General features: G+C 47.0%; 3 protein-coding genes across 3 annotated transcripts in view; 1 reads left to right on the forward strand and 2 right to left on the reverse strand.

The window, feature by feature from the left end:
• The first annotated feature begins 31 nt into the window (after positions 1–31).
• Positions 32–18407, forward strand: COPA (COPI coat complex subunit alpha). Its single transcript, XM_042836945.1, has 33 exons — positions 32–141; positions 231–344; positions 760–833; positions 1123–1203; positions 1500–1576; positions 1888–1997; positions 5632–5741; positions 6250–6349; positions 6861–6996; positions 7399–7481; positions 8015–8165; positions 8583–8649; positions 8759–8834; positions 10497–10579; positions 11151–11290; positions 11765–11850; positions 12244–12382; positions 12725–12887; positions 12999–13145; positions 13414–13603; positions 13721–13816; positions 14004–14092; positions 14316–14439; positions 14721–14810; positions 14889–14998; positions 15208–15285; positions 15474–15542; positions 15762–15898; positions 16370–16556; positions 16640–16750; positions 16985–17146; positions 17246–17440; positions 17758–18407. The coding sequence occupies exons 1-33, from the start codon at positions 102–104 to the stop codon at positions 17815–17817; spliced, it is 3675 nt and encodes a 1224-aa protein (XP_042692879.1). The 5' UTR covers positions 32–101; the 3' UTR covers positions 17818–18407.
• A 438-nt stretch (positions 18408–18845) lies between these two features.
• S100A11 (S100 calcium binding protein A11) lies at positions 18846–20576 on the reverse strand. Its single transcript, XM_042836946.1, has 3 exons — positions 20447–20576; positions 19342–19491; positions 18846–19118 (listed from the first exon to the last, which is right to left on the reverse strand). Exons 1-3 carry the CDS (start codon positions 20447–20449, stop codon positions 18966–18968), a joined length of 306 nt encoding a protein of 101 aa, XP_042692880.1. The 5' UTR covers positions 20450–20576; the 3' UTR covers positions 18846–18965.
• Positions 20577–22536: 1960 nt separating this feature from the next.
• The window catches only part of LOC122170234 (trichohyalin-like), a 4477-nt gene continuing 2865 nt past the window's right edge, over positions 22537–24148 (reverse strand). The window contains exon 3 of the mRNA XM_042836929.1: positions 22537–24140. Within this exon, the coding sequence (XP_042692863.1) occupies positions 22537–24140 (1604 nt within the window). The remainder of the gene's footprint in view (positions 24141–24148) is intronic.

The raw sequence follows: 24148 nt of genomic DNA on the forward strand, positions 1-24148 counted from the left end.
AAGGACCGCCGCTCGATGGCCGGAAGTGGAAGTTGGGAGAGGGTACTTCCGGGGCGCCGACGTGGAGGGTCGGGGAGGCGGCGGCTGGGGGTGCAGCTGTGATGTTGACTAAATTCGAGACCAAATCGGCTCGGGTGAAAGGTAGCCGTAGGGCTGTGCGGTGTGGGGAGGTCTGATAGAGTTTCTCTGTCATCTCTCTTTGTGTGTCATCTCTGTCTGTGTCTCCTTAGGGCTCAGCTTCCACCCCAAGAGGCCTTGGATCCTCACCAGCCTACATAATGGCGTCATCCAGCTGTGGGACTATCGCATGTGCACCCTTATCGACAAGTTCGACGAGCACGATGGTCAGTGGTAGGGAGGGATGGGGGAGCTGCAGTGACCTATAGGGTGGGCCTGGGCCTGGCCCTCAGACCTGAGGAGCTGTGCGACAAACCCTGCATTTCATTGCAGCCTGTTTGCTCGTCTCTGAATGCTTCTTACATGTGTGTAAAGTGAGGCTGCCGTTTTGTTTCAAGTGTAAAAGCAAACTTGTCAATGCGTGAGCAAAAAGTCAGGGTGCTTTGCAGTGTGTTTCTGCAGTTGTGCCGGTAGAAGTGAATGGGTTTAAGAGCGGGATGTCAGATTTTAGTGTGGGTTTTTGTTGCTTCGATTTTTTTTATCAAAAGAAGCAATGAAGAGTGTGAATTGCATGCTTTGAGTGATATGAGGGTCTGCTCCAGCTGTCGTTTGCCCTATCCAACCTGCTGTTCCTTTTTGTAGGACCTGTTCGAGGTATTGATTTCCACAAGCAGCAGCCTCTGTTTGTTTCTGGAGGTGATGACTATAAAATAAAGGTAATGTTTTACTGCTTTAGCAATTCTTATTTCAAAGAACACCACCCAAGGGAAGGAATTGCTCTGGAGTTATGCTCCCTCTGTTTCAGAAGGATTAGTGCTAATCACAGCAAATTGAAGTCTCTTTGAGACTTGCATTATAAATGTTTTAAGATGGAAGAAGGTTGCTTGTAGGTAAACTAGAATACCAAAATTTCAGCCTATTGTGAGGAAGTACAAAAAAGAAATAAAAAAAAAATTCTAGTAGGTCACAGATATAGCCTGATTGTTCTGCTTTTGTGTTGCACAGGTCTGGAACTACAAACTGCGCCGCTGTCTTTTCACTCTGCTTGGGCATTTGGACTACATCCGCACCACCTTCTTCCATCACGTAAGCAGCTTTAGTACTGAAGTCCATACCCCAATTTGTGGCCTTCCTTCACGGAAGGGAATTTGTCTTTTGATGCCCCAGATGGGAATATTGAAGTTGTGCTGGAGCTAATGGTATGAGTGTGCAGATATGGTGGCATTCTCTAGAGTTGTAAGAGGCATAAACTTTCCCCTAGATCCTAAGTAAAACAACATAAAAAAAGGGTAAATTTTTGGTGGCAATTGAAAAATATTCTGTGGTGAGGGATTGTATGGGCCGTGCATTTATGTCACATGTGAAATACTTTGACTTTTTAGGAATATCCGTGGATCTTGAGTGCTTCCGATGATCAGACCATTCGGGTTTGGAACTGGCAGTCCAGAACTTGTGTCTGGTAAAATCCATAGAGGCTTTAAAAAGTAACTGTGGAGTTTGGGGGCGAGCAATTTTAATTTGTTTTCAAGCAGAAAGAGTTATTGATGTTTCAAACTGTGTGCAGTTAAAGGAATAGAACTGACATCAAGAGCAGATCAGTTACGAATGCTCTGTCAGTTGTTCTTGAAGAATGGCATTTTTGTTCCAGGTTTTGTTACCAGTCATATTTTTCATTGTCCCTCTTAAAATCTAGCTTCTTGTTGGTAGTAATTAAAATGCATGTTGATATATCTTATGTTTATGTGGTATTTTCTGTCCTTTTTGTTGTAGTGTGCTGACAGGACACAACCACTATGTGATGTGTGCCCAGTTTCACCCCTCTGAGGACCTGGTAGTGTCAGCCAGCTTGGATCAGACTGTACGCGTGTGGGATATTTCTGGTGAGCTGCCCAAGTCCAAGGGGTGTCCTGTGGCAAAGCCCACTTCAGAACTGCAATTGCTGAAAGCCAGACAAGGCAGATTCAGATCTGAGAGCAGAAAGAGTAGCCTGTTGGCTGAAAGAACCTCAGGCAGAAAATTACAGAGTATTGATGGGGATTTGTTTCCATCAATTTTGGTGAAGTTCTAGGTTGCTGTAGGGGAAATGTAAGGTCAGGGCTTGAACTGGTGATTGAGCACCTGGTAATGGGATTTGATTAGCCCAGGGAGTAGAAATTATGTGCATCTGACCAGAAGGGGTGGAGGCACCCTGGGCCCATAAGGGCCAGCCACTGGAGGGAGAGCATCTCTTGGACCTAGGCTGCTTCTGAGGAGGAGTGTTATATGACCAGAGAGCTCCTTCACCTGTTGGTGAGTTCTCCTCTTTTTCTATATATGACTATTGGCCTTCCTGGGAATATTTTGCCTCATGTTGCCAAGAACCTGTCAGAATTCAGTTTCTTCTTGAGCAGAGCAGATGTTGACTCAAAGCAACTGTTGGGGGCTCAGCTAGTCCAACTTTTTGTTGGAGCTAAGGCTTTTGCAATGGTAGGTGAGGCTAGCTGTAGCTTTGTACAACCAGAAAACTAAGGATCTGACTTTACAGGTAACAAATATTGGTATCAGCATGGAGGTAATGTTATCAGCTGATTAACTTCCATGTTCCAGGCTTGTAGGAGAAATATTATAAATTTCTGGGTTGCCTCTACCCTTTGAAGAAGTCTTGAAGGCAGCAGTAAGTCATTTATAGTGAGATGAAGACAAAAATTCTCTGCTGCACAATGAACAAAAGCTTTTTTGGTAGCCTTGTTGTGGGTGGTGACAGGAAGCTGTATCTTCAGCATCCAGTTTGCTTCTCTTCTATAAAGTGAAGCGTTGCTTGGAGGTCAGAGAAGGAGTCACAAGTCAGAACTCCAGAGTACTTTGGTTCTACCTGGACCACAAGATCTCACTTAAAAATACGATCCGTGGGTGAAAAGCCAGATGTACAGAAAATATTGGGTGGAAATAGAACTGGTGGAAGGCAGGCAGGGACAGTATTGGTGGTGTGCCAGTGGAAATTGTTCTAGGGACAGACTGTGGGCCTTAATCTAACCTGCTGCTCTCGCCATTGCAGTTTTGGTTGGGCATGCTGCAGTATTTGTAGTACACACTCAGACATGGCCAGCTGTGTCAACAGTAGGGACTGGGGACAGGATATCCTGGTTATTTAAAACCTGTCACCCTCTCTGTGCTGCCAGCATGGAGAATTTAACAGCTACCCTGCTAGTAAGCTTTGTTGCTGCATTCTCCCACACACTCTCTCAGTAGAGTTCCAGCTGCCAAATTGGTTTGGAGATGGTACAGAGCCTTTTTCTTTTTTTTTTTCCCCCCTCAGCTGATATATGATGAGAGGTTTTAGAGACAGGCTGAATTATTGACTCAGCTGTTGCTCCAGTCAGACACAACACTGCAAGAATATTAGCGTGTGTATGGGGGGTGGGAGGGGGAAATGTGGATAGATGAGAAGCAGATTAAAAATCCAACTTGCTTTTTCCCTCAAAAAGAGTTTCTCTTTCTCCAGAATGATTTCTCCTTTGCAGGTTCTGTTCTGTAGCATTCCAGTGGAAATGGTTATTTCTGATTGTTATTTTTGATGCGTAAAATCCTAGTTGTAAAGAACTCCACTTCGGAATGCTGCTGCTTATCAGTGGATTTAGTGCTCCTTGGTTTGAACCCTGCTGATAAAGGATCTTCAGTGTAAAACAAATATGCTGGAGGTTGAACTCTATTTCCTGTTTATCTCCTGAGAGAGACTGTGTGAATGCAGCAAGAATAAGCTTGTTGATATATAAAAATGCATGAATATTTGTGTTGTATTATTCACCAATGCAGTGGAATGAAGTTCTTGCTCTTGTGGCTGATGCTAACCAACAAAAACTACAAATAACCTTCTGTTTTTCTGTCTCTTTTTAAGTATTAACCAGCAAGGAGGTTGTTAGTGGTCTTATCCTCATCAGAGTGTTTTTGTGTGCACTGCAACACCATGCACCAATTCCTGTTTAACCATCATCTTGGTTGGCAAATACTGAAGCGTGTTGCTTGGCAGGAAAATTCCACTGAATGCAGGAGTGGCCAGAATGCCCCAACAATGAAAGAGTCAGCAGCCAACAGCCCTCTTTAGTTCCCATCTTAGTAGGTTTCTGACCTTTAAGTCTGAGGTCTGAATTGTGAGGAAGAGAACAGAGCATAAGAATCTTTCTAAGGACCATCTTTGGGTCAGAGTTTTCTAACACGTCGTGTGTTCCAGAAAATGAATCACAGGAATGTTCTGATGTCTTGCTGTTCTCTTTTTTTATTCTCACTTAACTCCTGGCTTCTAATTCTCAGTATGTTGCCCCTTTTCTCTGGTGACTTTAATAACTGTTCTTCTGAGTGCTTGTGTGCATGTTCAGCTGAGTTTCCCCTTGAGCTGTCTTTCTGAACAGCTGTCCTCAGAATGCATAAGATCTGCCTTTCTGCTGCAAGTCCCTTCTCTGTCCCTGCTCCCTCCTCAGAGCAACACAGGAGGCTGCAGTGTTCTGTGAGTGTCCTGCTTTTCCTTAGATTTGTGCAGTCACACCAGAAATTTTCCACTCATGTTCCAGTCCTGTTTCACTGGCTTGTGAAAGGCTCAAGTATTTTCTCTTGTGAAAGTCCTGCATTTCTTCACTTGCCTTCCCCAAGCTGTGTGTGTTTTACTGCTCCTTTCTGGGGCAGTTTGTGTTGGCTTTATAGAAGCTTCCACTTGGCTGTTCAAGCTCATATTGTTATTTGGATCACCTGTGTGTGCTCCTCACCCACTGTGCTGAGCATTTGTGCTTTGCTGTGAGACACTGCTTTACTTGGTGACTTCATCAGGCTGACATTGCAGAAGATTCTGAGCTTTTGAGCTGCTGATCCAAGAGGAGTATAGGAATCAGAATTGCAGATGGCAAAATTGCCAAGTACTTTTATATTTAAAAGCTTATTTTGAGGTTTTGTTTGTGTTATGTGCAGTCTTTTCCCTTGTACTGTCAGTTCAGAGGCTGTTTTCAATTCTTACTTTCCCTGCTGTATTCCATGGGGTTTAAGGAAGGATTGCTTGATGTAGGTCTTTTTTAACTTGGAAAGTTGAGTGTTTTCCAGAACTAGGAGAAGGCTTTCCTATAGCTTTAGCTCCTGAAAATATCTGGTGTCCAGGCAGGCTGTCCAAGCGCATTATCATTATCATGAGGTCATCCATGGGGCATGGATGAAAGTCTTCTGAAAGCTGCAAGCACAGGTTAGTGAAGGAGTGAGAGGAAGAGGAGTTGGAATCCTTTGAGATGCTTCAGTCTGCCCTGGTGAGCTGAGGCAATATGTGCTGTGCTGCATTGCAGACTTCATTTTTATCATGCCTCATCTGAGCTTATGCTGTTGGGGGGAATAGGAGAGTGTTCTGGATATTTCTCACCCTCTTTGAAGGTCTCTCTTTGCACCTGAATGTGGCTAAAGGGCAAAGGGGAGCCCTCAACTTGTTGCAACATTAGAAATCTTGTCTCTGATATAATTTTTGCCTCTTCTACCCCTGCTTCTCTTTCCTGCTTGTTCTACAAGGTTTAAGAAAGAAGAACCTGTCCCCTGGAGCTGTGGAGTCAGATGTCAGAGGAATAACAGGGGTGGATTTGTTTGGGACAACAGATGCAGTTGTGAAGCACGTTCTTGAGGTACAGTGCATGTGTGCTGTGCAGTCTTTTCCAATCTGCGTAATGAAATCCATGGTGTGACTCATCCTCTAAGAGAAGAAGAAAGACTTAAACCACTGAATTTGGCTCTGTGGAATTTTGTGCTTTAAGAATTTAAAAATACTGAAGTCTGGAGGTGCTTGCACTGTAACCAAACTAGTGCTGTTGTCTCTGTGTGGCTAAAAGCTCCATGAAATAGCAGAAATTATTGCCTTGTGTTGCTGGAAACAGCAGAGGAGATTATGGTAGAGACAACAATGGCTTGTTTAAAGCTAGGAAGTAGTGCTGCTCTGCAGCTTTGCTCTACTGATGAAGAATGGTATCTGCAGAGCTTATCACTGTGGGCAAAGCCTATGTAAGCACTCAGTGTGAGCAGCATGACACACAAAGAGTGAGAGCTGTGTCTTGGCAAGCCTGGCTGCAGTCTTGTCTTTCCTTTGCTCTTCAGTCACAAAACTGCTTCAAGTGAATTTTCTGTTTCTCTTTTTAGGGCCATGATCGTGGAGTGAACTGGGCTGCCTTCCATCCCACAATGCCACTGATTGTGTCAGGAGCTGATGATCGACAAGTGAAGATCTGGAGGATGAATGGTGAGTGGATTTTCCCTAAGGGAACCCTTAGGGATAAGGGTGATAAGAACTGACATTTGTTTGAACATCTGTAGGCTGAACCTGAAAGGAAATTATGCTTTGGAAGCACATCTTTATGATGCAGTGGTAAATAATCCCAAGCAGCTTGACTTTTGCAATCTGAAGAGGGTTCAGTTTCTTAGTAAACACTTCTAGCATCCTTTGATTTGCATGCACTGCTGAGCCTGTAGGAACAGGAAAAAATCCACTCTGAAGGTTGTTTTTGTTTTGAAGCTGTACCCGTGGCATAGAAAGGGAAATGATTCCAGAATCAGAAGCCCTCCACCACCAATGGATGTGCTTTTGCTAGCAGTTAAAGATCACAAGCGTAAATTGCAGAGAATGGTCTAGTAATTAGCAGATACAGCCCACTTCATTAACATGCTTGCTGTACATCTGCTATCTGCTGTGTTTAAGTGTTGTTTTTCTCCCTTTTTTTTTTTTTCTTTTCTTTTTTTTAACTTCTGCTCAGAATCAAAGGCCTGGGAGGTTGACACTTGCCGGGGGCATTACAACAATGTCTCCTGTGCTGTCTTTCACCCTCGGCAGGAGCTGATCCTCAGCAATTCAGAGGACAAAAGCATCCGTGTGTGGGATATGTCAAAACGGTGAGTGTGTGTGAGATTCATCTGTAATAGGGAGGGTTTTACGTGTATGAGAGGCCTACAGTTCTTACAGAAACTGAAGTCTAGTAGTTCATCTATTCCAGTGTTTGGTAACTTCTGAGAGAGAAATGTTTTTCGTGTTCTGTCCCTTTTGAGATGCGTGTTATGAGCATAGCTTTTAATTTAAAATCAAGTGGAAGAATGCTGACCTGTCCACTGATATTGCTGCTGTAAATATTTTTAGATGGGAATACGTTCTTTGACAAAAAGGCTGTGAACACAATATTTTGAACTCTGTGGACTCCCAGTTCTGAGTGTTAGGGATGATACGAAGCTCAGGTGTTTATTTTTTGGGAACTAGTGCTTATGCTGAAATCCTATGTTCTTTGTTCCTTGCATGTTCAGCACGGGTGTCCAGACCTTCCGCCGTGATCACGATCGCTTTTGGGTATTGGCTGCTCATCCCAATCTCAACCTCTTTGCTGCAGGTAAAGAAAATAAAAGCAACAAAGAAAAAACCCTACTTGGTGTCTGGCAGGATGATTGGAAGTGTCTTCCTTATAGGAACTCTGTGAATCAAGGATTTACTTTTCCTTAGCACGCTTTGTAGAACGTGCTGACTTGCAGATGTGTCTATTAAACGTCCTGGAGTGAAAACAGCCTTATTTAAATTCACACAACATCTGAAAGCATCGTGTGGAATGCAGTCTCATTGTTTCAGCTGCTGTTTAATGCTAGAGAAACTTAACTAGTGAATGATCTGAGGCTGAGGGCTGGGACAAATCCAAGGGGAGCTGTGCTGGGCTAATCACACTTAGAGAGATGCGTGACAGCAAGGGAAAACATTTCTAGAAGGATGTCAGGTGTTAGGTCTGAGGAAACCTAAATGGATGGGAACAATGAGGGGAGGAAAGTGGTGTCCTTGTTGGCTCTTTCTTTGTTTGAAGGGCTGGGTTTTCTCAGCAGTAGGAGAACCCAGAGGATTTAATTCATGTTTGACCTCTTGTGTGCCTTTTCCCAGGCCATGATGGTGGCATGATTGTGTTTAAACTGGAGCGTGAGCGTCCTGCTTATGCAGTGCATGGGAATATGCTGTATTATGTGAAGGACCGATTCCTCCGCCAGCTTGACTTTAACAGCTCAAAAGATGTTGCTGTCATGCAGCTGCGCAGGTAAGAGATGAGTGCTCAGAGTTTAAAGAGCTTTCATCAGTGTCCTGAACCCCTTGGTAGTTCCTCTTACAGATGGCTTGTTTTGTACCATGTTATTCATATGACTTTGGTTCAGCCAGCTCTGTCAGAGGAACTTACAAAGCCTACAGAAGTGTTCTTTAGATCAGTGTTGTGGGTAGATAAAAGCTCTTTTGGTTGCTGGTTTTAAGTTTCCAGTAGTTCAGATTGAAATGTCAGCTTTTGCAAAATGCTGATATTCTGCATTTCCAGGAAGTGTTTTCCAGGTGGTTCAGGAAATCAGAAACAGTTGTTTTGATTTCTTAAATAAACCAAGTACCAAAAAAGGTGTTTATTAAAGACAACTGTTTTAGAAGTAATTGTAGTTCACTGTAACTTCAATTTGTGTCTTCTCTGCAGTGGTTCCAAATTCCCTGTGTTCAACATGTCATACAACCCAGCTGAGAATGCTGTCCTTCTCTGCACAGTAAGTCAAGTTTGGCTTCATAGTGGGCTGAAGAACTTTTCACAAGGCTGTGAATGGCAGTTCTGTGAAATCCTATCTCAGAATATTTTTTTCCCCTCATTTTTTGCAGAGAGCAAGCAACTTGGAGAACAGCACTTATGACCTGTACACCATTCCCAAGGATGCAGACTCCCAGAATCCAGATGGTAAGCATGTCTTCACATCAGAGTGTGTCGCTGAGTAGCTGTTCCCTTTCCTCTCCAACTGTGCTATAAGTAAAAAGAGAAGTCTCATTTCTGTCAGCCTCTCATTAGATTCTTTCTCCATGTTTCCCAGTGTCCCTGCAGCACACATCATTTGGCAGGCTTCCTGCTTACTATATCACACTACACTGACTTGAAAAATTCATGCTCATCCCAAACTTTTACTGCTACAAATATATATTTTATAATTTTGTTATTAGGAACTTTCCATTCTCCCTTTTGACTCAGCAGGCAGCATTCCTGGCTTGTCAGCATAGATGGGTTGTAACCAGATATATTTTGTTTGAAGAGGTTTTACGCTCTGAAAAGTGGCTGTAAAAGTGACAATGCCAGGATGCCAGTGTTCATTCTTTCTCTCAGCAAATTTCACATCAGTTTTGTGCAATTTACAAGTCAAAACATGATTTAGGAGAAGAAAAAAATTTCTCCTAACTACGAATTCCATTTGGGATCTGAAACTCCAGCTGGTTCCTCTTGCCTCTGTCCTGGCAGTAAGGATCTTGAAATGAGTGGGAGTGATGAATGAGTGAGACTGGAATTCAGCTCCCTTGTTTGCAGATATTCTGATTCCTATGGAGGAAGGGAAGATTTCTTTGCTGAATACAGAAGCAGGTGTATTTGGGGAGAGAAGGAAAGGGAGATTTTAAGTAAGTTTATATAGATTAAATGTTACTGAGTGTATTTCAAATATTTATTTTGACTGAGTTGGTCAAAAGTTGCTTGTCTGGGGGCACCCAGCTTGCCTTCGTTTTAAGGAGGAAAGGGTTTCTTCCAGGTGAAGTAGTGTCTAAGCCTCAAGAAAACCAAGTACATTTTTAAGGCATCTTCAGGAGCAGCATGTAATTCTACTGATTGATAAATATTTTTCATAACAAACTGCTATGTATGCAAGCTTCCAATCATCTCTCTTGTCTTTGGATGTAGGTATTTAACACATCCTTAGCTTTATTCCTCTTAAGGAGGAAGTATCTCTCTTAATGAGATACTGATTTTTACCAGAACAGCATCAGCTCTCACCTCCCTCTCTATTCCCTACCCCCTCTTCCAACAGCCTTCTCCACACCCCAAACATCCTGCAGCATGGTTCTTTATGCACCCCTGACATGCGGAGCGCTCTGTTTATATTAGCATTTTAAAACTGAGTGAACAGCTGCGTGCTGGGGAGAGTGCAGCCTTTTTCCTCCAGCTCGTTATGTCAGTTTGCAGAGGGGGGGGGGGTGTAGAAATAGAGAGGAGGGGGGTGTTGTACGTTGAAGCCGGGACCCTCGCTGCTTGCATGGTTTGGCTGGTGAGGCTTTGCTCGTTAGCTTGACAGACGGTGCTGTCGCCCAGGATGGCTGCTCCAGCGCCAAGCAGTGGCATTGGCTGCACAGCCTGCCACTTGTCTTGTGCCTTGGCTGCAGAGAGGGGCTGGCGCTGGCCACGCTGTGATCTGAAAGGACATCGGGGGGGAGGAAATGAGTCTCGCGAATAGCCTCAGGTTAAACATGAATTAGCAGGAAGCGGCTCCAACAGCCAAGATGGGATCAAACAAGACTGACTAATGTGTTGCCATAAGAGCCTGCCAGAGGTTTTTATTCACTGCCTGTGTCTTTCTCTCCCCAGCCCCTGAAGGGAAGCGCTCCTCGGGGCTAACAGCTGTGTGGGTAGCTCGTAACCGCTTTGCAGTCCTGGATCGCATGCATTCGGTAAGGGGACAGGCTTAATAGGGTCATCTTTTCAAGGGGAGTATTGTCATCTGGAAATACACAAATGTTTATGGGAGGAGTCTGGGTTAACAGAATTATTAGAGATCCGAGTGGATTGGCAAAGAGCTCTCAGCAGAGGCTGGGCTGCAGGTAGAGATGGAGAAATATAATGGGGTGAAAATGTAGTGAGTTGAAATATTATTTAACTTCTTATGGCAAATGTTGGCTTTGTTGCTGGAAGCCTGTTACAGCAGCTGGTTCACGTATGACAGCTGACCAGAGCAGGACTGTGAAACGACTCTGGTTGCTTTCATAGCATGGAAGTAACGCAATGGTGAAAAAGCAGCTTAGGTTTCTTCATACCAGTCTTTGTTCTCTTATGTGAAGTGCAGTAAGAGAAAGAAGGGGGAAAGAAAAGAACAGTCATGGAAAATCTTGTGGAAGGCCACACGATTTGTTTTGCATCTTGATGCTGAGCTAAAATTTTGGGCTAAAATAATCCTAAATTTCTTCACTGAATCCTCCTAACTGCTGCTGGGTGTTGTTACGTTTTTCTCTCATCGCGTGGCAGATCCTCATCAAAAACTTGAAGAATGAGATCACAAAGAAGGTTCAGGTGCCGAACTGTGATGAGATTTTCTATGCTGGCACAGGGAACCTGTTACTGAGAGATGCAGACTCCATCACCCTCTTTGACGTGCAGCAGAAGCGGTAAGATCCAGTCTGCTGGGAGAAGTTTTAATATTGTAATCCTGTTGGCGTGAGCCCTCTGGGGACGAGTGATAGCTATTAATGCACTCCAGAATTCAGCATCAGCTGCAGGCTGCATCAGTCTCATCCAAACCACGGCTAACAACTGTTAGGAAGAGCAGAGTGCAAACATAGCCAAGGTGTAATTTATGCTGCAGGCATTATGCCATTGATCACAGGGAGATGCGTGCCATACCCTTGTAAATTCTGTGACTGTAGAATTGGGTGCTGTAAAAGTGCAAAGAAATCAAAAATCCAGACTTGATCGAGCTAAGCTTGCCCAATGCCTTGTCCCTTAGGTTTTGTATCCCTTCAAAAGGCTCTTAAAATTGCAACATGATAGCAGGCTTGTGCTGGCTATGTGTTGCTAGCCACAAAGAAACAGACCAGGAATATTGTTTTAACTCTTTAATGTCAGTGCTGTCTCTTTTCCAGGACTCTGGCCTCAGTGAAGATCTCCAAGGTGAAATATGTCATCTGGTCAGCTGACATGTCCCACGTAGCTCTGCTGGCTAAGCATGGTAAGCAGGCAGGGCTGCAGTGTTTCACCTGGGTACTAGGGCATGCTTGTTCCTTCCTTAGTTGGAGCATGATCTGCTCCAGTAACTGCTCTGCTCTGGCTAGCAGTGATGGTACAGCTGGAGACAGATTCACAGTGGGCCCTTCCACTTTGTCTTCTTTAGCAAAATCTTACAGGACACAGGCTTTCCTTTGTTCCTCAGAGTATTCAGCTAGTCTCTCTTTCACAAAATAAGGGCAAGTGGTGATTTCATAGTGATTGCCATCGTCTCCTTAATATCTGATTGTGATTACAGTCAATATTTCTGAGGCTGTGGAGGAGAGAAGCTGTAAGTCAGAAGCAGATACTTAATAGAGCCAACTGTACCTCTTTCTGTTTCTTTTCTTGTCACCAGCCATCATGATCTGCAACAGAAAGCTGGAATCACTGTGCAACATCCATGAAAACATCCGTGTTAAGAGCGGTGCCTGGGATGAAAGTGGTGTTTTCATCTATACCACCAGCAACCACATCAAATACGCTGTCACCACAGGGTGGGTCTGGGGGTCACACACCAAGTCCTTGAAATGATTGACCTTGCACCGTGGTGATTTTTTTTCTTGGCAGACACAAAAGCTGGTGCTGCTGTAATTGTGCTTTTAGTACAGTGTGGATGTACCCTAAGACAGGGTTAAACGTGTGGTCTTCGTTTCTGTTTGGTTGCTTACCTTGTGCACTAGGGTTTTATTGCTGGATTGGGTGGCTGCACTGTTTGACTGGAGCTTGCTTTTATAATACAGGCTAAAATAATGATGTTGTGAGCTTCCTTTGAGGTGGGAGATGTGGCCATACAGATGTGTTGGTGTGTTTGTCACATGTGTACTGTGTTGGCGTAGGGACCATGGCATCATCCGCACCCTGGACCTGCCTATCTATGTTACTCGTGTGAAGGGGAACAATGTGTACTGCCTGGACAGAGAATGTCGCCCCAGGGTCCTCACCATTGATCCCACAGAGTTCAAATTCAAGCTGGCATTGATCAACAGAAAGTATGATGAGGTGAGGAGGCATGAGAAACTCTGCAGTGTTCCTTGACTGTGGCCTGAGGGTTAAGGAACGTGCCTTGCAAGTGGTGTTGTCAGCGTGACTGCCTGGGTGTTTTCTTTGCAGGTGTTGCACATGGTGAGGAATGCTAAGCTTGTGGGTCAGTCCATCATTGCCTACCTGCAGAAAAAGGGTTATCCTGAGGTGGCCCTGCACTTTGTCAAGGATGAGAAGACCCGTTTCAGTCTGGCACTGGAATGTGGCAACATTGAGGTGAGATGGTGGGCAGTGTTGTGAGAAGGATGTGTCATTGGGTCATTGCTTCCTGGAGGGAGAACAATAACAGCCCTCCTAAGGTGCAGGCCTTCAGCTGGGGTATGATTTAGCTCAGTGAAACTTGTAACCTTGTTCTTTACATCATGGGTATTACCTGCAGAGAACTGCAGTGGTTTTTGCAGGGGGCGGAGAATTGAGCACAAGTCTTGCATGTTAAGCATTTCCTTCAGATTTGTTGTTGTAACCACATCAGTTCTCTTGTTAGATTGCTCTGGAAGCAGCCAAGGCTCTGGATGACAAGAATTGCTGGGAGAAACTGGGAGAAGTGGCACTACTGCAGGGAAATCACCAGATTGTGGAGATGTGCTACCAGCGCACCAAGAACTTTGATAGGCTCTCCTTCCTCTATCTTATTACTGGCAATCTGGAGAAGCTTCGGAAGATGATGAAGATAGGTGAGTGCAAAAGTGAATGAGATGAGGAGCTGAGCATCATTCCCAGAGAAATTGCAGCAGCTCAGAGAAGGCCAAGAAGAGCAGTTATCGTGACTGACTCTTTTTGTTTTGGTTTAGCTGAGATCCGTAAAGATATGAGTGGCCACTACCAGAATGCCTTGTATCTAGGAGATGTGGCAGAGAGAGTGAGGATTCTGAAGAACTGTGGACAAAGTAAGTAATAGCAGATTAATGTGTTTCTCTCCAGCTCCACCCTAAGCCAGAGAGTCTTTTTGGGATGACCATTAATTTTGGGAGAGAGATGAGAAATGGAACGAGGTGGATAGAAAGCTGATGTGAAAGGCTTTTCTTCTCCAGTCAACAAAGGGCGTGCATTCATGTTAGTTACATCTAATTTCAGAGTCCCTGGCCTATCTCACAGCTGCAACTCATGGTCTGGATGAGGAAGCTGAAAACCTGAAGGAAACGTTTGATCCTGAAAAGGAAACGGTTAGCAACTTGATTAATGCTTCATAACAATGACACTGGAGTTTGGGGTGATTGACAATGGGATTGGATGTTAATTTGACCAGTTTGACAGTTCCTTTCCTGGGAGTGGGGGGTACCATCTTCCTTCCAATCACCACTTCTCACAGACTTGAAATTGTGCTGCTTGGTGGTGGGTGGGTCAAAGATGGAGACTTCCCTTATGTGTTGTTCTCTTCCATTCCAGATTCCAGACATTGATCCCAATGCAAAACTACTACAGCCTCCTGCTCCTGTCATGCCTCTAGATACCAACTGGCCATTGCTGACTGTCTCCAAGGGGTTCTTTGAAGGAACAATTGCTAGCAAAGGTATTTAATTGTACTTGGAAGGCTGTATTAAGTTAAAATATGCAGAGCAGATAATGTTTGTTTCTGACACCCTGAGGTGTTGCTCTTAAGCCACAGATTTGCTGTTACTACAGGTCACAAATCTATAGATTTTTTTGGAATTCAGAGTTAGTATTTACATTGCCCTTGGCAAATCTAAAAAAATCTTTGTGTTTTTAACGTAAGATGAGCTTTGGCAATTATTTTCTTAATTCCTGGCTCGCTCAGAGATGAGTAAACAAATGACCCTATCCTTCTTTTAGGCAAAGGGGGTGCCTTGGCTGCTGACATAGATATTGACAATGTTGGTACTGAAGGCTGGGGAGAAGATGCAGAATTACAGCTCGATGAAGGTGAGTGAACATTTCTTAGAAGTGAAAAGCGTGGGTCTGAGTAAGAGCTCTAACTGTGTTCCTCCCCTCTCTGTGCAGATGGCTTTGTGGATGCTGGAGAAAGCTTTGGAGAGGAAGGTCTGGGTAAAGGGCAGGAAGAAGGAGGTGGATGGGAAGTTGAAGAAGACTTGGATCTTCCTCCTGAACTGGTAGGGAGAGTTTTGAGTCATTGATGCTTTTGGGAGGCTTCTCATATAGCCCAGTTGTAGTGAACTGGGAGGCAGTGGCAGCTTGGGCTCGGATGGGGAGGGTGAATACTGATCTGGGATTCATCAGGAGCTTGGTCACTACAGCTGAGGCCGCTTCTGATTTCATCTGGGTGCTGGGAACTAATCTCTACTCTGTGTTGTTCCCCCAGGATGTTCCTGCTGGTCCAGCAGGAGGAGCAGAAGATGGCTTCTTTGTGCCACCCACCAAGGGCACCAGCCCAGCACAGGTAACATCACAAGTCTGTGATTTCTCAGAAACTTTCTACCTCCATGCTGCTTCATTTTTTTTCTTCCAGATTTAGTCGTTCCTAACATTTATGTGTGCACAGCACAGGAGTGTGTGAAGGGAATTAAGGGTGATGAGCGTGTGCATATGCACAATTCCTCTTGTATGATTTCCCTTCTGTTCTTGCAGGTGTGGTGTAACAATTCACAGCTTCCTGTTGACCACATTCTGGCAGGTTCCTTTGAGACAGCAATGAGAGTAAGTTACACCTGGAGTTTTGGGGAGGGGGGGTTGGAAGAAACATGCCCTTGTCCCCTTCTGTTTTTATCTCTGATGCGCTCTGAAGCTTTGTTCTGTGAATCATTCTGCATGTTTCTTTCTCTGGATGTAAATTAAGAGGATCTGTGAGCCAGAGTGATGTCTGTGCAGCTTTCTTATGGTTCTGGACAACTTAGTACATCGATGTATCCCTTTCAGCTCCTCCATGACCAGGTGGGAGTAACAAACTTTGGACCCTACAAGCAGCTGTTCCTGCAGACCTATGCTCGTGGCCGTACAACCTACCAAGCTCTGCCATGTCTCCCTACCATGTATGGCTACCCACATCGTAACTGGTAAGCAATTGGGTTAGCTCCTCTCCTGTGCTCTTTTCCTGTTGCCATATATGTGTGAGTCTTCACCAGTTGTAGCCTGAATTAACCCTCTGTTAGATGTCCCAACCTTCAGACTAGTTTTGTCAGAGGTAGAACATGTAAATAAACACAGATATGTTGTCTTATTGCGATGGTGGGAAGCTGTAGGAAAAATACAGCTATTTTCTTACAGCTTGTATATTTCCTACAGCTGTAGGAAGCTGTAGGAAAAATAAGTCAGATTTCTCCAGCCTGTGTTAATGCAGAGAGCTTGGTGTTGAGGGTGACAACAGTGGGAAGCACAGGTGTTATTTATGCTGTGCTAATGGCCAAGATAAACAGCACAGCTCTAGGCCACAGTGCTGCTAAGTTGTAGCCGTGTAATGCTGGTGTGTACTTGCTGGCCTTTATGTTACTCCTGTTTGTACCCCATCCCTTTTATGGTGCCTCCAGGAAAGAAGCTGGCTTGAAGAATGCCCTCCCAGCTGTTGGGCTGAAGCTCAATGACCTGATTCAACGCTTACAGCTGTGTTACCAGCTCACAACAGCTGGCAAGTTTGAGGAGGCTGTGGAGAAGTTCCGCTCCATCTTGCTGAGCGTGCCCTTGCTGGTGGTGGACAATAAGCAAGAGATTGCTGAGGTGAGGGGCAGACCTCTTCTGACTGCTGTCAGTGTGGCCGTAGGGTTGGAAGTCAAATGCCTGATTGTCTCCTTTTCTCAAAGGCCCAGCAGCTGATAGCCATTTGTCGGGAGTATATCGTGGGGCTCTCAATGGAGATCGAGAGGAAGAAGCTGCCCAAGGAGACCTTGGAGCACCAGAAGCGAATCTGTGAGGTACAGGAATAGAATTTCCTCGTTGGGTGTCAGAAGTAGCCTTTAGGTTTAAAAAAAAAAAAAAAAAAGGCATGAGGAGAATCCTGTGTTTGGCCATTTCTTGCCATTTAAAACAGATGGCAATGATGAACTGGGGGAGGTTGGTGCATTTCCTGAGTCGTTTTCAGGGCATCCAATTATTTATAGGGTTGGTAGTGATTGAATCCTTGCTTTTCCTCCTTCTCCCTGATGCAGATGGCTGCCTATTTCACCCACTCCAACCTGCAGCCTGTCCACATGATCTTGGTGCTGCGCACTGCTCTCAACCTCTTCTTCAAACTCAAAAACTTCAAGACAGCTGCTACTTTTGCTCGTCGGCTGCTGGAGCTGGGTCCAAAGCCTGAGGTGGCCCAGCAGGTATATCCATAGTGCACAGCCTGAAATATTTCTTGTGGCAGATTCTGTTTGGTTTGCTTTCTAGTTGCCCCTCTTATTGATGTGCTTGCTTTTTTGCAGACCCGCAAGATATTGTCAGCATGTGAGAAGAATCCCACTGACACCTACCAGCTCAACTATGACATGCACAACCCCTTTGACATCTGTGCTGCCTCTTACCGACCCATCTATCGTGGCAAGCCTGTGGAGAAGTGTCCACTTAGTGGAGCTTGCTACTGCCCTGAGTTTCAGGGGCAGATCTGCCGTGTCACAACAGTAAGGGAGTTTCTGTTGCCACTCACTCCTACCTACTCTATGTTTTCCTTGAGAATTCCTCTCCAGTAGCTTTCCCCTTGCTCGCTCTAGTCCTGATTTGGGTTTTGGATCATGTTGGAGGGCAGAGGACTTGACACTGGGAGGTGGAGCAGTTTGGGAATTACGAAATACAATGTAGTTCAGATGCTGTCTTCGGGGCCTGACATGGCAGGGATCAGCAGAGTTCATTATGAGAACCATCCAGGCTCTCAGTGCTGCTGTGGGGTTGGGCTATTCTGTTCCTTTTAAGCATTAATCATCACCCTTTCATTCCTCAGGTGACAGAGATTGGCAAAGATGTCATTGGGCTGCGGATCAGCCCCCTCCAGTTCCGCTGAGGTGTGTGCCAGTCCCTGGGAGGTGTGAGCTCAGAGGGAGATGGCCCTGTTTCACAGCATGTTGTGGAAACTTTCACCTCCCACCATTCCAGCTTCTAGTCGTGTCCCTTCACCGTAGCTGTGCTGTGTCTTAACTGCTCTTCCCCACCCAAGAATGCTGTAGTGAGGCTCTCTGCTGCTTCGAAGTAGTAATAACTTGGAATCCCCTTTCAGATCCAGCTGATGTTGTGTTTGTGTACCGTTGCTTCCAGTCACATCTTTCTCAGAGGGTATAATGTGGCTCTTGCTGAGACCTGCATATCTTACAGTGTACTCAATAGGAACTGCTCAAGAGGCACTGCTTGCCTCTCTCACTCTTTAGTGTTGGGCTCGTTAAAGATCCTGGAGCACATGGATGGCAGAAGCAGCTGAGCCTGACTCTCATAGGAGTGTGGCACTGTCTGGAACTGGGGCCAGCACAGCACTCTCAGAAGTAACTGGAGAGCAGCTCAGCACCCAAGTGCTTGTGTTGACTCTTTGTTTTGTTGTCCTAGCAGCATTTCTCTGCATAATCTGCCTCTAACATGAATAAAGTAAATTGACTGTCTTGATCTTCCTGTTCTGTAGCTTAGCTTTTAAGATACTATATTATACTTCCTCTTTCCATGTCACCCACCCCACCCCTTTGTGTTGTTAGGCTGCTCGGTAACAATTTTCTCTATTTCCAAACAATAAAAAATACAGTACTGAAATAATCATGCTGGCAGGAGTTGCTTCTGCTTATTCTTAGTGTGCAACTGCTACTGCCTGTGCTCCAGCTATCTTCATGCTCATTACCTCATGCAGTTGTACCAGTTGGTGTTGCTGTGCCTTTCCTTGTGGTAGGCAGCAGACTGGAGGATCATCCTTGTTGGGCAGATTGCACTTTGGAGCAGAGATGAGTGAGAACACGTGTTCTTGCATCAGCAGAGACAGCCTAGAGCTCTTGCTCCCTCTGGGGCTGGACTAGTTGCTTGGTATTCTCTCTGAAATAAAGTAAGGCTTTAGGATAGGATTTTCAACTTTTATTCATAAAAACAAGGAGTGGGGATGTTGTGGCCTTTGTTCCACATTTGCAAGGGTCTTGGTTGAGGAATGTTCACAGTGGGGGTGAGATGAGGCTGCTGGGACTAGGGGCGAGGAGGCTGAACAAGCAGTGCATCGTGGCAGGCCACTGCAATGCCTCCTATGAGATTCAGGAACTCCTGGAAGTCCAGTTGCCCATCACTGTTGATATCAAGCCTCTTCATCATCCTGTCCACAACAGCAGGGTCCTTCTGATTCTGCAAGAGACCAAAGGAAGGGATCAATGTCTGCTTGGAGAGAAAGGCACCCCCAGGTATGGACCCACAACTGCTGTGTTTGACAGAAGGAGCAGCATCAATTTGGGGTAGTGCTGGTCAGCTTGTGCTCTGCTTGTGGAAGTCAGGGCCTTCCCCTCCACTCTATGGCACAGACACAGGTTTTTCACTGCCGTGGGAGCCTCCTGACCTGGCTTTCACTCACCTTTGTGAAGGAAGCCAGCTCGGTGTTCATGAAAGCCAGGAATTCCTTCTTGGAGAGCTTGAGGTTGTCTCCTTCACGCCCTGCATACCGCTGGAAGACAGCCAGCAGTGACTCTATGCAGCGCTCTGTCTCAGTAGGGGAAACCTTGGACTGTGAAGCAGAAAAAGGGTTCAGAGTATGCTTGCAGGTTGCTCTGCCTTTGCAGAAGGGTTGTGGTTCCTTGAAAAAGGCTCAGGGCCACTTGCCATCTATTGTTTTTCTGTGCCCAACCTGTCCAGCTGCATTTTTCTTTGGTATTCATTTCTTTCTTGCTTAGCACAGCCCTGTGGTGAGGAGGGATGGGAGTGGTGGAGGGAGTGGTGGCCTCTCTAGGGCTGCAGCGGCTCCTAGGAACTCTGGCAGCATGGAAACTTCCCTGGGGAACCATCAGTTGACATAGGGGTGAGGGCAGCTGCCTCTTCCTGAAGTCTTGCTGCCTTCCTCTGTGCTCTCCAGTACTACTTGGCTGAGCCTGCATGTCTGTCTTTGCCTTCTCCCCATCCCCCCTTCCCCTTGCGCTGTCTGGTCAGAGCAGAAACTCTGAGTCACTGGTGAAAAACGCGATGGGGTTGGCACCCACCTGCAGCCAGAACTTGGGGAGCTGGGCTGCTCCAGCAGGATGAGGTTAAGGCACAAAGCAATGGGCAGAAGGGGGATGTGAGGCTCTTCCCCCATCCTGTGGCTCCAATCCTGCGGGCAGGGCTGGGTGGAATCTGCCCTTCCCTCTCCAACCACAGCCTCCTCCGGCCTCGCTGCCACATCCTGCACTGCCACCCCGATTTGACGGACCTGCACCACGGAGCTTCCTCCATCCTCTGCCTCGGCTCTCGGTTTCTTTGTATCCCCCACCTTGGACCAGAACTGCAGCCCCCCAGCACAGGGTCCGAGAGAGCAGATGAAGCAAAGAGAAAGCTTGCTGCAACCCGAGGGATCCTCTGCACTCCTCCCCGTGCCCAGGCTCCTCCCTGAGCTCCTCAGCTCAGCTTTTGGCACTTTTCGCAGTGCCGCCACGCATCCCAATTCGCTTCTGCTTCTTCCCCCCCCCCCCCCCCTTGCGCTCACTCACCATGGCTGGGGGCCGGGGGTCTGGGTGCGGTGTTCGCGGTGCGGTGCTCAGCGTTGTGCAGCAGTTGAGGGCGGTGTGAGCCTCGCCCAGCTGCGCCCGGCCCTGGTTCAGCCCCCCCCCGGGGCCACGTTGGGCAATCGCCGGCTGTAACGGCGGATCGGGACGTGCCTGCGGTCCCCACGTCGGCCCGGGCCCCTCCCTTCCCTTCCGCGTTGTAGTTTTTGCTGTTATCGCGCTTCCATTTTGTTTTCTCCATTTCTTCTCTCTCTCTCTTTTTCTTTTCTTTCTTCTTTTTCTTTCTTATGCCTCTTTTTACACCTCTGTATCTCTTTTCTTCCCCAAGTTTAGGACTGAGCTCCCGGTGCTGCCCCGCTGCTCCTTGCTGATGTGAGCTGATCATCTTTAGGGTTTGCTTTCACTTTGGGCATCCCTGAAGGCAGCTTGCCCCATCTCCCTGTCTCTTCTCACTGCCCAGAATACTCTGCCTGTGTTATGTGCTCCTCTCTGGGGTGTAATGGGGCTGCTTTAGAGCTAGGATGGGGCTGTGGGGTCGGATGGGCACAGGGGGAACACCGGGAGCTGCTCAGGCATGTTGGGTGCACCCACGCTTGCTCAGGAATTCCTGCTGGAAACTATGATTCAGAGCAGGGGAAAATTCAGAGCAGGCAGGAAATGGGTGGGGAAGGGCCCTTCCCCCACCTGATTTCCCTCATTTATTGCCCCTCACGTTGGAAATAATAATTAAAATAGAAGTTGCTTTTTCTTTTCCCCGAACTCCAAGCTCTTCTAAATTGGGAACAGCCTCATTGCAAACAGAACAGACCTGAACAGGAAGGCTGCTGCTCTGCGGGCTTCACACACTTCCCCCTGTGCTTTGCGCTTCCCTCTGTGTCCTGAACATGGAAAATGAAAACTGGGCCAAGTGCCATTTCCCACCTTTGCGAGAGGAAATCCCAGCAGGGCTGTGCCTGGCCCAGTGCTGTCTGTAATATGGGGTCATTGGAGGTTTCTGCTGCTGCTGTGTTTGCTATGGAGGCATTGGCAGTGTGTGCAGACAGCCCATCTGTGCTGCTGTGTTTGTCACTGGGTCACACAGCAGTCGTGTGCAAAGGAGGGTGGTGGGGAGCAGAGCAATGCAGCTGGATGGGGCAGGGTCTGGTGAGAGATCTCCTTGCTGTGTGACCTGGTGTGTATCTCAGATCAAACCACGTGAGTAGGACCCACCAAAGCAAAGTAGGAGGATTTGGTGTGATTTTAGCAGCTCCTGTCTGGATTCGGTGCCTGAAACAAGGAGAGATCTGAACTGAGACACCCTCCCACCAGACTGAGCCCTTGTATAAATTACAGATGAAGACAGCAGCAGGCAGTGCAGTCATCAGCTATTTATTATGATTTTTCATGCAATACATCAGTGTGAAGAAGAAACCCCAATGCACCCTCCACCACCATTTCCCTGTGGTATCCACGCAGAACTTCGCCACTTCAAAGCCTCCGTGATGCTGGGGCTGGGATTGTGCTCAGCTGCCGAGAGAGCAGAAAGGTGTGACCAAAAACTTCGAGCCTGCAGAGGTGTCTTCCCAGCCTTGAGGAATTTCAGGCTCCAGGAGTACGATCAAGTGAATGGGATTTTTTTGTTTGTGCAGTGCACAGTAGAATCTGATAAGCAGCAGAGCCAGCCACGGGGCGAGGGAGACAGAGCACTGAACTGCAGAGCTGTCATGTCACAGGGCAGAAGAGATGACAGGAACGCAAAAGACTAAGACCCAAGGAATCCAATTAGAGCAGGAAACTAACTAAATACTGCAATGGGGCAGAACTTCGCCACTTTAAAGCCTCCGTGATGCAAGGGCTCAGACTGCGCGGACAACATAGGCATAAAGAGGGCAGGCAGGAGCTTCTGATCCTGGCATAGCTCTCTACCTGTCTGTGTTGCTGAGGGTTTGTCAGGACGGGAATCCCTAAAGCCTCTCACCACCTTGCTGAGCACCCCTTTGTGTCGAGCACTTCTATGTCACCATGTGGTCACATCCTAAGTGTAGGGCAGAAGATGCTCAGAGGAGCCCCGTGGGTGCTACAGAGGGGATAGCCCCTCAGGGTGCCTTGGCTTCATCCCTCGTAGGACGGCTTGGTTCTTGTGGGGCCTTGGGACTGTGTTCCTCCTCACGTTGAGGATGAGTGGTAACTTCTTGCTGGGAGCTCCTTTTGCTGTTTTCCTCTTCTCGTGTCTGGCGGCTCCTCTCTGGTGAGGGGAGCTCTGCATCCTCGTGGCAGCAGCCAGCATCGTCCTTTTGGTGACGTGGCTCTTCTGCAGCTCGCTGGCCCTGCTTCTGAGCTTCCTGCAGCTCTGGATCCCGGGATGGAGGTGGTTGGCTCTTGGCCTCCCTGTCTTTGTTTCCTTGGGAATCATCTTCCTGTGAGACTTCCTCTCCAGTGGCTTTTGGTCCATCACCCTCTGGCTCATGATTCTTCTCTTCCACATCATGGAGCTGGGGACTTTGGTGGTCCCTCCTGTCTTCCCTGGGCTTGGACTGGCTGGTGTCACCCTTCAAGCCTTCCAACTCAGGGGCAGAAGCGTGCTGAGCCCTCTCCTTTACTGCTATTGCAGACCTTTCCCGAGTCTCACCTTTCCTAGGCTCCTTGAGCTCCCTTGCATTTTCCTGGGAACTGGAAGATGGCAGATGCCGTGGTTCAGGCTCCAGGACACTACTGTCTTTGCACGGCCCAGCTGGTGGCTGTGGTGAAACATAGCATTTCCTTACACAGACAGGCTGCTCTGAGTCATTGGACTGCTGACAGATGATCTCATAAGTGGTAGCTTCGGGATCATTCAGATTCTGGATAACATGGATCAAATATGCAATGGTCTGAGGCTCACAGGGCTCAGGGACGGTCTGTACCTCTGGGCGTACATCAGGGTCAGAGGGAATATAGCGGACCCTCACATCACTGACAGATGGCACTTCTCCACGGGGGACGAGGTCTCTGCTATCAATGTCCACAGTTTGGTAGAGACGTCTGTCCTGCCTTCTTCCCTGATCATCATGTACTGGGAATCTATTTTGCTCTACTTCCAGGTCCCGCTGACGATCAAGTCTCCTTTCCTTTACAATGGCCTCTTCCCTCACTTGTGCCCGTACAGTCCTCCTCTCCTCCACAGGTTCCTCAAGTTTATGGAGGCGATCTCTCTGCTCTGCTTCTTCATGGCAGATCCCCGCTTCAGCTGCAGCCACAGTTCCCTCTTGAGTCCTTGCATTCGTCACCAATTTACGTGGTCTCCTGTCCTTTTCTTCATGCAACCGTTCTCTGGAAACATGGCGAATTTCTACATCAGCTTCAGCTTCAGCTACAATGTCCTCTTGAATCCTCTGGAACCTGGCTGATTCTTGTGGTCTCCTGGCCTCCTCCTCTCTGTCCCTTTTTCGGGTCACACGGCAGATCTCCACATCAGCTTCAGCTTCAGCCACAATATCCTCCAGTATACGCTCAGTCCTCCTCACTGATTCACGGGGTCTCCTGGCTTCCTCTTGTCTCTCCCGTTCCCGGGTCACACGTCGGATCTCCACATCAGCTTCAGCTTCAGCCACAGTGTCCTCCCGTGTCTTCACGTACCTGCCTGTTTCGCGGGGTCTTCTGGCCTGTTCTCTCTCCCTTTCCCGGGTCACACGGCGGATCTCCACATCAGCTTCAGCTTCAGCTACAATG

The sequence above is a fragment of the Centrocercus urophasianus genome, unplaced genomic scaffold (genome assembly GCF_019232065.1).
Source record: "Centrocercus urophasianus isolate 14NV4802_14NV808 unplaced genomic scaffold, USGS_Curo_1.0 seq_65, whole genome shotgun sequence".
Taxonomy (NCBI): domain Eukaryota; kingdom Metazoa; phylum Chordata; class Aves; order Galliformes; family Phasianidae; genus Centrocercus; species Centrocercus urophasianus.

Bases quoted from the DNA above. Each gene is read 5' to 3' on its own strand.
- COPA (XM_042836945.1), top strand. From the start codon at position 102: ATGTTGACTAAATTCGAGACCAAATCGGCTCGGGTGAAAG. The intron at 1,204-1,499 runs GTAAGCAGCTTT...TTGACTTTTTAG, and splicing joins GCACCACCTTCTTCCATCAC to GAATATCCGTGGATCTTGAG. The intron at 15,543-15,761 runs GTAAGTTACACC...TATCCCTTTCAG, and splicing joins CCTTTGAGACAGCAATGAGA to CTCCTCCATGACCAGGTGGG.
- S100A11 (XM_042836946.1), bottom strand. The intron at 19,119-19,341 runs GTGAGTGAAAGC...GGTCTCTTGCAG, and splicing joins AGCTGGCTTCCTTCACAAAG to AATCAGAAGGACCCTGCTGT.